This window comes from Sarcophilus harrisii, chromosome 2 (assembly GCF_902635505.1).
Source record: "Sarcophilus harrisii chromosome 2, mSarHar1.11, whole genome shotgun sequence".
NCBI classification, from domain to species: Eukaryota; Metazoa; Chordata; class Mammalia; order Dasyuromorphia; family Dasyuridae; genus Sarcophilus; species Sarcophilus harrisii.
In genome coordinates, this window is record NC_045427.1 from 277,349,586 (window position 1) to 277,363,950 (window position 14,365).

Consider the following 14,365-nt stretch of genomic DNA (forward strand, 5'->3'; position numbering starts at 1 on the left):
CCAGGGAGAAGTTTAAATAAGCTATTATACATTACAATTCACTGACCAGAGAAGCTAATAGGAGAGACTGAGTCCCCTTTAGAGGCAAGTACTTGGCTGTACAAATGTGCAGTAAAGTGCTTGGTACACTGTAAGCAGTCTATTAACATTAAGCATAATATCTACATAAAACATCATCTTTTTTGACCCTGGGAGCTCCCTAGAGTGATGGGAAGTATTCTCATAGTCAATCTGAAGAAAGGTCAAATAAACACCTCCGTGTCACAGAGCATCTCCAGTTACTCCCCAAATCACATAGATACAATTTTTAATGGAGGTTTCATTTTCAAATAAATTCAGATGTGATATAGACAGTTACCCATCTTGCCTAAAAAATCCTCCTACATACTCAGATATGCCATCACACTTGGCTACATTACCATTACTCTGTCACTAACCCCTTAGGGAAGGCAATTTTGGAGTAATCTTTGACTCATCATTGTCCTTTACTCTGATTATTCAGACTAGTGCCAAATTCTACCCATCAAAAATATTGCTGAGCACTTATTTGTGACATTATACTAAGTATTATACAGAACAATTTAGTTGCAAAGTACTATCTAGAATAATTTAGTATGCAATTGGAGCAGCAAACAGTTGGGAAAGAAGCCCTCTCCAGGGATAGAGAAATAGTTCTTATTTGCCTTTTCTTCTCCATTCCCACTGCTAGTCCTAATCATTTCAGACCTTATCCTTTTTGCTCAATTCCCTCCACTAATCCTTTGGGGATGAAGATAGTTTTCTATTACACTACAAAACAAGACCCTAATCTTCACCTTTAGCTTCCAAGTTCTGGACCAACATACCTAAGGTTATCTCACTTCCCATACTCTTTCTTTCACGACTACCTCTGGGGCTCTAATAAGTAAAGCCCATCATTCCTATTACCTTTTCAGTGCCACCTTCAAGCCTTTCTCTGAACTAAGCCATATCTCAGCCTTGTGGTAAGTTATCCATCCATCACTCAAACAGCACCAAAAATTTCATCTTTTTCCTGAAGTCTTTCTGGAATTAACCTCTGTTCGTACAATTTCTTTTCTCTCTCTAGCATTTCCCCTGCTCCCCATAGTATGTTCTGTTTTAAAAAACATTTTTGAAATCTTTTTTTATATCATCTTTATTTCCAGATAGATCTCCCTATTCAGAGAGTCATATATTATAAGAGAGAATAAAAGGAGAGAAAGAGGGATAGAGGAGGAGGAGGAGGAGGAGGAAGAGAAGGAGAGAGAGAGAGAGAGGAGGGGTGGAAGGAGGGAGAGGGAGAGGGAGATAGAACGAGTTCGGCAAAACTAACCAAATGCACCTACTGAGTCTGACAGTTTATGTAACGCTTTACATCTACAATCCTCCATTTCCATATGGGAGGGAGAGACATTTCCTCATCTCTTCCTCCCCATTAAGCTTGGTCAGAAAATGGCATTTCTGCTGCTTTCTTTGTTCATTACCTCACTAAAGAAATCTACTCTAGGCTTGAAAATCATGACAACATAAGGAAAACTTTAGGATGCTGTCGTGTTACTGTATCCGATGGGAATGTGTGATTGTGGGGACTAAAACCTACTCACAAAGACAACTGGGCACAACTAAGCTTTTTCGGTACACGGCGTGGCGCAGGGGTGGGAGGTAGGAGATTTAAGGACTATGCAGTCCGTTCCCCTTATTTTACATTTAGAAAGCTTAGCCTCCGGAGAGGAGAAATGACTTGCTCAAGGTCACTCAATTAATGCGGGACAGCCAGGGCTATAAAAACCCCGATAGTGATGTGTTCATTCAGTCATTCAGCAAACACTTATTTATCATCTCGCGCTCAAGGCACACGGAGAGGAATCGTGGTTTAGTGGCGTAGAAAGCCGGCTTTGGCGAGGACCTCGGACTCCAGGTCTGCTCATGACACCTCCTAGGAACACATTTAACCTTCCAGTGTCGCAGGCCATTCTGCACCTATCTTTTTAAGTTACAGTCGCCCGTCTGCATCACTGGAAGGAGTTCCCCACACTGGTGAAATCACAGGTCGGGACAAGAAACTGTGGAAGGCACAGCGCCGATCTATCTCAATGTGTGTAAGATGGGTTGTTCGCTCAACGCTTATTAGATGTTTTTTGTACGAGTTCGGCAGCGCTTGAGACTGTCAGCACCTTGAGGGGACGGACGCCCCTCACCTACGGAGATGGCTTTGCGCATCGCCGGGCGGCGCCGCATCCGAGGAAGGCTGTCTCCTCAAGGTAAGAAGGCTTTTCTTGCGTAGCCAATCGCGCCGGGCCGGTTCAGGGATCCGCACACCCAGGCGCTCCTCAATGGGATGCTCGCCAGCTCCTCTCCTTTCTATCTTACTGTGGCGTTTCGGGGCTGGGGGGTACTCGTGCTTACTACCGGGTCGAGGGTTTTCCCAACAACGCTTTTTGTCCCGCCGCCCCGCCGTCACCGGTCATCCCAATGCCCTTCCCTACCGCAGTCGCGGACTCTGTCCCGGGGCCACAGAGGAGACTCAGACCCCCTAAGCGCCCAGGCTTTGCCTTTCCCATCCCGCCCCATCGCTACTTCTCGCAGTCCTGCGTCGTGATTGGCGAAGCGACCGGCGGGCGCTTCTTGGCATTCCGTTTCTTATTGGCCACTGCGACCGTCGGTTGGGCAAGCTCTTCCCGCCTCCTTGGCCTAGCACGTTACCTTGACTCCTTAGTTTCTGCGACAAGCTCTCGGTGTTTGGCTGAGCCGTGTTGCTGAGGCCGGGAGACCTTTCACCCCTGCTTCCCCTACCCGCACACCGCCGCCCCCTCCCGCCCCTTCTCACACACACACACACATATACACATACACACACACGCACACTCCCTCCTTCCCTCCTCCCCCCCTCCCTCCTTCGGCTGAAGCAGCGGTGGCTGGGAGGAGGCGGCGGCGGCGCTGCTGAGAGGCGCGGACCCAAGCGCGAAGTGTGTGGGAGTCTACGAACTCACCCCCTCTCCGCCCCCCCTCCTCTGCCATCCCCCTCCCTCCCTCCCTCCCTCCCTCCCCGCCAGCGGCCCCCCCTCCCCCCCAAGCGGGAGAGAAATAATGAGAGAGTCGGAGCGGCAGCGGCGGCAGCAGCAGCGGCGGCAGCAGCAGCAGCGCCGAGCAGCCCAGGCTCCGACAGAACCGCTCCGGCAGCGGCGGCGGCGGCGGCGGCAGCGGCAGCAATAGCAATAGCAGCAGCACCGGGAGCGAGGAGCCCAGTGCTAGAGAGAGCCCAGAGAGAGGGGGCACCGAGACCGCGCCAACCCGCTCCATCTCTCGCCCTCCTTCTCCGCCCGCCGGCCGGCTCGCTCACTCGCTCCTCTACCAGCCTCTTTTCTCGCCCGCACTCTCCCCACCATCCGCCGCCTCCTTTTTTCCCCTCCTCCCTCTCATTCACTCTTTCACTCACTCGCTCCCCTCCTCTTCCCTCCACCCCCCGCCATCCCCATCTCTCTCCCACTCACTCTTCCCCCTCCACCTCTCTCTCCTCCTCCTGTCTCCCATTCACTCTCTCCTCTCTGTCTCTCTCCTTCCTTCTCCCTTTTCTTCTCCTCTTTTCTATATCTCTCCTATCCCATCTCTCCCCCTCCCCTTCCTCCCTTCCTCCCTCCCTTCCTTCCATTCCCCGGGACTGACTCCCTTCTCCTGACTCTGCACTGCAGCTGAGCCCTCCCTTCCCCAGTGAGATTCGACCCGCGTTTCTTTTTTTTTTTTTCCGAAAGAAATTTCAGTGGAGACAATTGAAGGGAAAGGGGAGGGGAGAGGAAGGAAGGAAGGAAGAAGAAGAAGAAAAAGAAGAAAAGAAAAATCTTGTTCTTAAAAAACAAACAAACAAACCAAACAAAACTCAGTAAATTAAAAAAAAAAAAAACCTAACACCCTCCCCTCTTCCTCCTCCTCCCCCTCTCCCCCGAACGCGGAAAAAAAAAAGAAAAGAAAAGAAAAGATCAGACAAGCCAGGACAAAAGGGAGAACATTCTCCCCTGAGCAGCAGCGGCAACAGCAAACATGATGGCGGCAGCTCCCATCCAGCAGAATGGGACCCACACTGGGGTTCCCATAGACCTCGACCCGCCGGACTCCCGGAAAAGACCGCTGGAAGCCCCCCCTGAAGCCGGCAGCACCAAGAGGACCAATACGGGCGGTGGGTATCAGCTTCCACCTCCTTCCTTTCCCCATCCCCCCTCCCCCCCTGCTTGCCCGCCCCTTCCCTCTTTCCTCCCTCCCTCCTCCTCCCTCCCTCCCTCTCTCCTCCCTCCCTCTTGCTCCCTCTCTCTTCTCTCCAGGCTTGGACACCACCAGCCTCTCTTACCTGGTATCTCTGTCCCACTCGCCTCCCCCTCTTCTCCCCGGAGCCCCCCTTCCTCTACTCTCCCCTTCCCTCCTCCCCTTCCCCAACATTTCCATTTCTATGTTTATCATTCATCAAAATGGCGACCGTTTTCCGAATAGACCCATCTTTCTGTTTAATCTGTAGAGAGGGTAACCCTTTAAATGTCCTATACCTAGGTAAGGGGAGGGGAGCCGGGGCGGGCGGGGGAGGGGGGTAGTAGGGTCTGCGAAGGGAGGGATGACATGAACCTTCTGCCTGGGGATCTCCGGATCCAAGATGCGCGCTTGCATGCATCTTTTTTTTTTTTTTTTTTTTTTTTAAACAGTTGGCTCAAATAAATTAATGGCACTTGTATAAGGGGTTTGTAAAGGACTGGGGGGGAAAGAAGACTTAATTTTTTCTTTCTAAATATCTCTCTCCATTGCTTTTCTTTGGGCCACAAGTTGAATGAAAAAGAAAAAAAAAGATCACTGCATGCTGCTGCTGCTTGCACTTATCTTGTCAGTGTAAATATCTCATTGATTTGTCTTGGGGGGGGTGTGTATGGGATGGGGGAGGGAAGGAGAGTATCTGGTGAGGTGACTTGTTAGTTAATATCCTGCGTTTCCTGAAAGATGAGTTATAGCGGGACCAGTATCTCCTCTTCATTTGCGCTGGAGTCATCCTAACAATGCACCGAGTCAGAGGTGAATTTATCTCCAGCATTTGCAATAGTAAAGGATGAGGTTATTTTTAATGGTACATCTTCGATATTTGATTTATCTAAAAGGACTTGCTGATCCATATTTTGAACAAACTATTTTGAACAAAAACCGATCTGCCAGAAACTAAAGTTTCCGAAGTTGGAGTCATTTTATAAATCACCCAGTTTTTCTCCCCCTCTCCCAACCTGCCCTTCATATCTCACCAATTTTTATAATAGCTTTGCTGGAATAGGAACATTAGATATTGACACTTTTAAGTACTTTAAATAAGTGACTCTTAAGCCCTTGATCATTTGGAAGAATTCTTAAAGTCTTTTTAATGAGATTAAAAGAGATCATAGTTGACTGAGAAGTAGTTAAGGAATAAAACTAGGATTACTTAGCTTGCCACCTATATACCACATTGAATGAATACTTGACTCTTTAAGGTTGGAATAAAATCCCTGCAGTTTGGATGGATTGTCTGGTAGTATGGTAGTTGTTTTGCACACTTTAAAGTAGAATACTGGCAGTAGTAGCTACTTTTATGTGTTTCTTAGTGATAAATTGCTCATTATTTTCAATAGTGTTATTTATTTTGTATTTTTTTTTCTATAGAGGTTACAGTTTATAATCATGTAAATTCTTTGGAGTTTTGTTATAGTGGTCATTTTATTTTGCCATGGAAACTACAAAATTGGAACAATGCCACATTTGGAATAACAACTGGAATTTAGTCTTCTATTTCTACAGCACTGCAAAATGATGAAATATGTTTAGATTTGCTCACATTCAAACCTAGGAATCCCGTACAATGAGAAATATGTTTTGTATAAAATAACTTCTTTTGTATATAACTGGTTGGCTTGATTTATTTTTTCATGTTTTATATAAATGTTTTGTGTAATGATTTAGCTGCTTCTTTTTGAGGGAAAAGATAGAAAGTTACTGAAATTACATTAATGTGGTTATATGTCTTTCCATTTTTCAGAAGACGGCCAGTATTTTCTAAAGGTACTCATACCTAGTTATGCTGCTGGATCTATAATTGGGAAGGGAGGACAGACAATTGTTCAGTTGCAAAAAGAAACTGGAGCCACCATCAAGCTGTCTAAGTCCAAAGATTTTTACCCAGGTAGGTGCAATGATGATGAGCACATTATTTGAATTCCTAAGGAGATAGAAACTAGATATACATGTGTGATGTTCCACATAGAGAATTTCCCATATATACTATGGGAGGCTTAAAAACAAATAAGAAATTAACATTGCTTATTGTGTTTTGTTTCTAGAATTGATTTGATATTGCCTGTTGTCAAAGTGAGAGAAAGGGATTCAGACTGAGATCATAACACTATTCTTTTAGGTGGTTTTTTTTTTTTTGTTTGTTTGTTTTTTTTAAAGACTATTCTTATTAGGGGACAAAATCTAGACTCTAAAGATAGAAATCCTGACAGCTGGCATTAGGAAAGAGGGTACTTCTGAAGTTTTCAGACATCATTGTGATGACAATTAGTCTAGAGTGAATTCACAAAAGGGGAGGGGGGGCTTCTTAAAGAATGGGCCATTTACTTCTAAATCCATTTTGTACCTTCTATCTGCTTCATTGCTTTGTTTGCTGGCCCTAGAATGAAGTAGAAGAGGACAAGTATTGCCTCTTAAAGATGTTTTTTTTTTCTTTTTTTTATAAAGTGTATTTATCACAATTGTGAAAGGAAAATATTTTATACTGTTATGTAAGAAGTATATCTTCAAAATATATATTGCATACCTACTTTACTTGTGTAAAATATTAGTGAATATTTTGATAGAGTAATTACAGTTAGCTAGTAGCTAATATATGGAAGATTTCTTGGATAAATATATATATATATATATTTTTTTTTTCTTTTCCCTGAAAGACTTTTTTTGGAGGGGGGCGGGGGGAGCGGTGGGGATTGGGATCATATTTTGTATAGTCCAAAGTGTTAATAATTTGTCTATTGTTTTGGTTATTCAACAATTGGGATTTAATGTAAAATAATTCTTCTGGGTAACACATTCCTGGCTGATGATTTTATTTAGAAATAGTCAACTGGTTGTGGTATCTTTTTCACTCTAGAGGTTGATAATTTGGTGCTGAGGTGACCAATATTGCCGATTTTTTTTTCTGTAGGAAGGCAAAGCTGTTTTGCTTTCGGGGGATCTAGATTCAGTAAGATGACTGAATTCTATATAACAGCAAAGACAGCTGGCATGAGTGTAAGCAGAACGTTTGGAGTATTTCATTTTCATAGCCAATTCTCTTGGTAGACAGAAGTGGATCATTATTCTGGATAAGAAGGTTCAGTTTTGTTAAAATTGCCAATTACTTATGTAAATTGTTTGTTGTATTTTGGGTTAACACATGAAATTTATGAAACAAAAATGTACTATAATATAACTTGAAATTATTGTAAAACTTTAGGGCTTAGTAGCATGTAGTTTTATAGATTCCTTTCCTTGTCTGAAACTTTTCTTTATGCATTAGGAAAGTTTGCTAACATATTCATACTCATACATTTTGAAAGGTATATTATGGTGAAAGAATCAATGTGGAATTTTGAAAACTCTTAGTAGAAATAAAAGCACTCAAAAGAGCTTGATTGCAGAATTAATAACGTAATAGTTCTGGGAAAGGAGCTGCAATGGTAAATTAAATTCACTGTCAATAGATGAAAATGAAATAGCTTCCTTGCATTATACATGAGGTGGTATCAGATGTGCAGGGATGTTACAGAAAATTGGTGTTTATGAAGGATATTCCAAATAGTAAATTAAATGCCTTTTCATTTGAATATAGTTTATTTACAGTGGATTGGAAAGGGTGCACCAAGGATTAGATCTTTTGTTTAGTACTCTACATAGCTGCATGTGCCTTTTTTTCCCCCTGATTAAACTGGAATTACCCTTTTTTAATAGTTGTAAGGCAAATTGTTCAGATAAAACCAGAATATCCTTTTAAAAATTAAGATAGAATGGAGTGCATTAAAATTTCTGTTGTACTCTTGTGATGAACAAGATCCAATGTGAGTGAAATGTCAGGATAAATGAAAGCTTATACTTTGTCAGTAACAGGTGGAATACCATTTCTAAGGCATATGTATTGTATCAATTTTAAGTATAAAGCCTTATAGCTTATGAGGAACTTTGTGCATTTTGTGCTCAAGAATAAATTTAATTAGATTCTTACCATTGTGGCATGGATAGACTCAATAAATGTATCTATCTTGTGACATACTTTTGATTGTTTTTTGTTTGCCTTTGTCCACAAGCCTGTGAAATTTTCAGAAGTCCTGATTATTCAACCAAGCTATCAACTTCTGTGTTTCACCCATTCCTTTTTACTCATATGGTATTAGTAATAAGAACCTTGCTCATTTTTCAGACAAGCTAAAACATAAAGCTGTTGATTCCTTCCTCAGAGATGTAAGAAATTACTTATAGGATTATGTAATGATTTGGAAGTCCATTGTGGAATACACACACACACACACACACACACACACACACATAAATATATATATATATATATATATATGTGTGTGTGTGTGTGTATGTATATGTATAGATACTTATATATATATATATATATTTACTTATATCTACTTATTAATTTATTGTTAGCATGCATATATCTGATGTTCACTGCATCAAGATTTATTTCTGAGTCTTACATTAATAGTTTGGAAAAGTTTGACTTATTTTGGGAAAAGATTTTTATTTATTATTTAATCTAATAGCAACATATTTCTTATGGTAAAAATAGGAACAAAATATACCTCTAAATAAATCTTGCTGTGTCTATTTTTTGTTTCAGTAAAAGATTAATATTCATCTTAGGACATAATGTGTTCTTGTCAGTCTTAGAATTTTTTCTACAGATAAATTGATTTATTTATGGAAAAACTTACGTCCTATGGAGGTAAATATGAAATGCTAAAAGACAATACAGGATCATTTTTATAAATAATTTCCCACTCCAGAATAATAAAAAGCAAGTGTAAAAAAGTGTCTTGTGTTTGTTTCCCTTTATTTTCTAAGCAATTTCTTTAAAAATTTCTAAAACACTTTCTGAACATTCTTTCACTGAAAGTATGAAACGGAAAATCGAAGAAAGAATATTTTTTCCAAACTGATATGAATTTAAAATGCTAAATCAGACATTACACTGTAAATTGTGTTTTAAGATTGCAGATAAAAAAATAAAATGTATATGTCAAGAAAAATGTGAAACTGTATGGAATTGTGAATGTGTGTTTTCAAATGTGGCACTTGGGAAATGGTACTACAAGTGGATGTTGTGTTTTGCTTTTCTTCAAGCTATATTACATACTCACTTTTTATCCTGCTTTTTTCTTTAAGTCAGAATTAAACACTTGATTTTTAGGGATTGTTTAAAGGTTTTTTTTTTGTTTGTTTGTTTTTTTAAATTAAAAGCAATGCAAATAGATTTCTTCGTTACTTCTATATACAGTAATGTAAAAGTGGTTTGTTAAGTAAAAGCCAATTTATTTTTTTGCAAATTATTAGATTTTAGATGAACAATTACCTTCAATTATGTAATATTTCATGATTTGGTCATTGAGCTCCATGCAGTCTAGAAGAGAGTCTATGTTTAAATTTTTTACGAATTCACTGCAATCCCTACATCATCAATATTTACATGAACATCAGGAACCCTTACTGGATAATGTCTATGAAACATTATATGAAAATGTTTATATAGATTTTAGGCCTTTTGTTTACATATGTATTAGTATCCCTGGTTAATTTTTGTTTGTACATGATACTTCAGACATGTTTCCTACCAATAGGAAGACTATTCTTGATATCTCATATACCAATCTCTGAAGATACTGGATAACAATTGTATTGGTTTGGGTAACAATTTAACCTGAACCTATTTTTCGTGGTTTAGAAGTTGAATTGTATAACAAATAAACATTATTTTCAAGTATTATTCATAAGTCATATTTTCAGTTTTTTTTTTTTATTTTTTTGGCCTTAAGATTATTATAACTTCGACTAAATTTATTGATTGCAACTCTTGTCATGACAAAGGTGATATATGTTTTAGTGGATTACAAAGTTAAAAACAAGAATTAGTGAATATTTACTTTTGGTGAATTCAATATGCAAGTGCTATCCTGCATAATGAATACTTTTTTGGAGTTGGGGGTGGAGGTGGAAGATAGGGGAATGGTGGTTAAAGAAAATTTGGTGAACATGTTGTTTTTGATGATTACATGTTGGAAAATAATGCTGGTTTTAGAGATGAAAAGACTACTGGGGCCATGTATGACAAGTTTAATTCTTGCTTTTATAATTGCTGAAAGATCCCTGCATTTTACATTTAAAATAAAACAAAAATCTAATAGTACAATTTCAGTATTTTTTATCATTGACTTCCCAAAGTGTGTTACAAATATTTTCTCCTTTTTTTTTTTGGAAAGGCAGAGCAACTTAAAAGCATTGGTTTGGGTTATTGGTTGGGTTTCTCACAAAATCCTTTATATAACTAGAATCACACTAGTTTTGTGATTGTAATTAACACTTAAAAAGCCAGGGGAAAAAAATTCTAAAGCCAAACACCACTGGCTATAGAGAGTATTCTCAGTAGCACCCCAGTCAGTTACATTGTGATTTAGTTGTTGGGGATGGGAATAAGAAAAGTGGAGAAGCAATTAACTGCCGCTTTTTTTCACTCAAAGAAAAATTAATTATATTAGAATTACTCTTTGAAAATAGCTTTGCTTTGTTTATTTCGTTCTTCATTTAATACTTAACCTTATTTTGTTACTTCAAGATTTTTAACTATATTATGTCATAAATGGCATGTCATTACTACAGCTAGAAAATAGCATCTATCAACATTTATTCTAAGAATAATAAGGATTCTTAAATTCGTTTTATTAATACAGTGACTGATAAGGTAATATGAACATCTCAAAAGGAGATATAATTACAATAAAATAAAATCATAAGTTTTGTATTTGCTTTCCTTTTGATTCTTATTGGCATGGCACAATTATTAAATTGAGAGTATATTGCATTAAAAAGTCAATGTCTCCAATATTCATGATAGCAGCATTTCAGATACTTTTTGTGGCAAATAAACATTTTCAGTGGTTTTAAAAATTGCTATGAAGCCTTGTGGAATTCTGAACACTTTAATTTGTAAAATTTAATGAGGCTGTTACCAGGAAACATTCTACACAACACATATTCATTTTGAAAAGGATTTAAGAAAGGACTCGTAAAGAGTAATATGAAAATACTTTAGGTATTTTGCATGAAATACGTTAGATAAAAAGAGCTATGCTTTGTGAAATATGTTAGGGACTATATAGTATCATTAAAAATACAACCAAAAAAAAAAACTGTATAGACAGATTCTTTTCAATGTAGGCTTAAAGAAAGGGGACATTTTAAACATATTACAGAATATAACCCTCCAATTAAAGTTCTGTCCCTGGTTAAAAAAAAAACAAGATTTCTTCATAAAGGGTGCAAAAGTATTTTTTCTCTACAAGCACGGATATACTCTTAGTCTTTCTTATTTTTTTTCTATCTAGTATAGTTATGCTGGTAAAAGCACAACTTTTATGAGTTATTGCAGCTTTTAGAAATAGCACTGGGGGATGGGGTGGGAGGTTTGTGCCTGATTGCCATCTCATTTCCATCTTTGGATACAGCTCTAGCATAAAGTTAAACAACATCTGCAGAGATCTGACTGACAAACATCTCTCTGGGACTCATCATTGCAGCCTGCAGCAGGTGCACTCAGCTATGCAGCCCTTCTCAAAAAGAGGTTAGTTTGTTCTAACATTTATCAGTAGACCAGTGGGAACAAGTGACTTTGTAGAAGAGGGGTGGTTGTCACTCGTCCAGTGCTGAAATACTACAGGTAATTGGGCTGGACTGGTGAGAACTGTGGCAGCGTGCTTCTCACATTGCATTGCAGCTGCTCTGAAGCTTAATTAATCTGACCCTCAGAGGCTGCAGCGTCATAGTATCAAACTCTACACACCAGAAATGGAGAGGACATCTTTTCCAATTCTTTTTGATGCTGATATTAGTATAAAGTTTATCTCTCTTGGTCTAGTTTTTTAAAAATATAGAATTGACATATCTACATAATTGTCTCTAAAGGGACAATTTCTTTTAAAATCTACCTCCTAAAGGGAGGAATTTTCAAAAACTAAAAAAGAGTCTTATGAGGGGGAAATAAAAACAAAATATTGTTATGATAGAAACCATTGAACTAAACCTTTAAATAAAGACAGGGAGAATTTAGTTAGTAGGAAAATAATCTAAAAACAATAAATTTTAGTAGGAGAGCCATTCATCTGAAAATGATCCTATTTTGCTATCACAGATAGCTGTTTGATTGACATGATTTATCAGAGCACTAAATTTGCAAGGTGTCTTGTGTTCCTGCACACGTGACAGTAGAAGTATGTGAAAGGTGTTGGGAAGTACTTTTAAGCTTCATCTTTGAGCACAGTTTTGTTTAACAAGTAAAACTAAAATTTAATTGTCCATTTTTTTGGAAAGTCTAGGAAACAATTATTCTCTCAGATTAATTTGGGCTTTTTTTTTTTTAATCTATTCAAAGTACTTTGTTTTGTAGTTTTTGTTTTATTTTGTTAAGTCGTATTTGTGTGGCTACACCAAATTTCATTAGGAGAATTTCAGTTATGATTTCACATCTTGATATAGGCCTCGTGTCAGTGGACATTAATTTCCTTTATAATTCATAAAGTAAATACAAATTTCATACTAGATTTGAGATGATGGTCATCTTATTTTTAGATAATTGAGTTTTACTGTTGACCCTTTTAAATTTTGTTAATATTACTAATTTGATACTGCATCATCAGTTATTGAAGTATTAATCAAAGTATTATCCTAAATTTGTAGATTTTTTTTTAGAATGATTGCTAGCACCACGTTTTTTCCCTGAAGTTTTTATTAGCATTACATCTAATAAGGAAAATTTAATTTGGAAGAAAGCATTTAATTAGTTTCATAAAGTAATATACTTTATCTCTTGTAGAGAATAAAGGCGCGTCATGAAACTAAACAGTTCTGGTCAGGAAGTGTATTAAAAATTAGTGTCTCATCTTTTAACTCTTCAAAATATTTATTATATTCTTCAGTTGAATTTTAATGATAATTAGTTGCTAATTCTACGTAGGGTTGAAATTAACAGTTCAACCTTTTTCTAGGGATCTCTTCTCACTTAGGAATCTGTCAGTCATTTAAAATTGGCACTCAGAAATTTCACATTGGTTGCCTGTGATCTTTAAATGTTGGTATTCCATGAATACAATGAATAAGCCTATTAAAGGACAAAAGGGCCACTTAATAGAAATACTTTGACACAGACTTTGAGAGATTTTTAATATTTAGTTTTTAAACAGCTGTGTGGATGCCCTTTCCTATGATAGATTCTAGTTGTGAGAACACACGAAATCTGCGCTCCATCATTGATCTTTTACTGCTTCCTGCAGGGCCTGTCATGGCATCGTTGACAGGATCAGATGAAAATTGAAATCAATATCTTGAGTTTTTTAAGAACAAAATGACACAGGTAAGATTACCTTGGTATGAAAAATTCTTGATCACTTAATTTTATTCTTACCAGTTTCATTATTGGTAAATTAAGGTTTTAGTGGTTTTCTTTTTTATTTCATGACACACTGATCTCTCTTATTGGTGTACAGTGTATTAGCAATCTTCAACATTTTTGTTTCTTGGAATTCATATAACTGAGTAGCATTATACACTTCTTTAAGATTTCAAATATGAAGGCTTTAGGGATAAAACTACCTTTCTGATTTCAGTAATTTTCATCAAAGAGTATCAAGTTGATTACATATTCGAGTGCTATTATACCATAATGCTTACCACAGAATGAAAAACCATACTCATTAATATAATAATCCCAAATCAACTTTCAAGTTTTAAAATTTATTCTTAAGTACTTATATATACTGATCCTCTACCAAGTCCTTTTTTTTTTTTTTTTTTTTTTTTTTTTAATAAATCTGGCCTTGATTTCATTGATACTGCACTTCAAAAACATGAAGAAAAGTGAGATATATCATTTTCTAAAATGTTGAGGATATTGAGCTGTGGAACATAAATTGAAAAGAAATTAAACTTTGTAACCATTCTTTATAATGAGTTAGATCTTTATTTTGGCAACTCAAAAGAAGTTCTTTGGTTTGTCTAAAAGATTAAGACACCACTATTTAATGGGTGTTTTGCATACCTGTATTAATGACAAATTTTA

The 14,365-nt window shown here is 37.7% G+C and overlaps 1 protein-coding gene across 6 annotated transcripts in view; it reads left to right on the top strand.

Moving 5' to 3' along the window:
- The first annotated feature begins 2,043 nt into the window (after positions 1-2,043).
- The window catches only part of NOVA1 (NOVA alternative splicing regulator 1), a 159,279-nt gene continuing 146,957 nt past the window's right edge, over positions 2,044-14,365 (top strand). For 2 of the 6 annotated variants that reach the window (XM_031952273.1, XM_031952276.1), the window contains exons 1-2: positions 3,887-4,171; positions 6,035-6,178. In XM_031952273.1, the coding sequence (XP_031808133.1) occupies positions 4,036-4,171; positions 6,035-6,178 (280 nt within the window). In that variant the 5' untranslated portion in view covers positions 3,887-4,035. Of the gene's footprint in view, positions 2,262-3,886; positions 4,172-4,288; positions 4,537-6,034; positions 6,179-11,759; positions 11,876-13,580; positions 13,661-14,365 lie in introns of those variants that run through there. The other 4 variants (XM_031952278.1, XM_031952277.1, XM_031952274.1 and 1 more) reach the window with 4 other exon arrangements.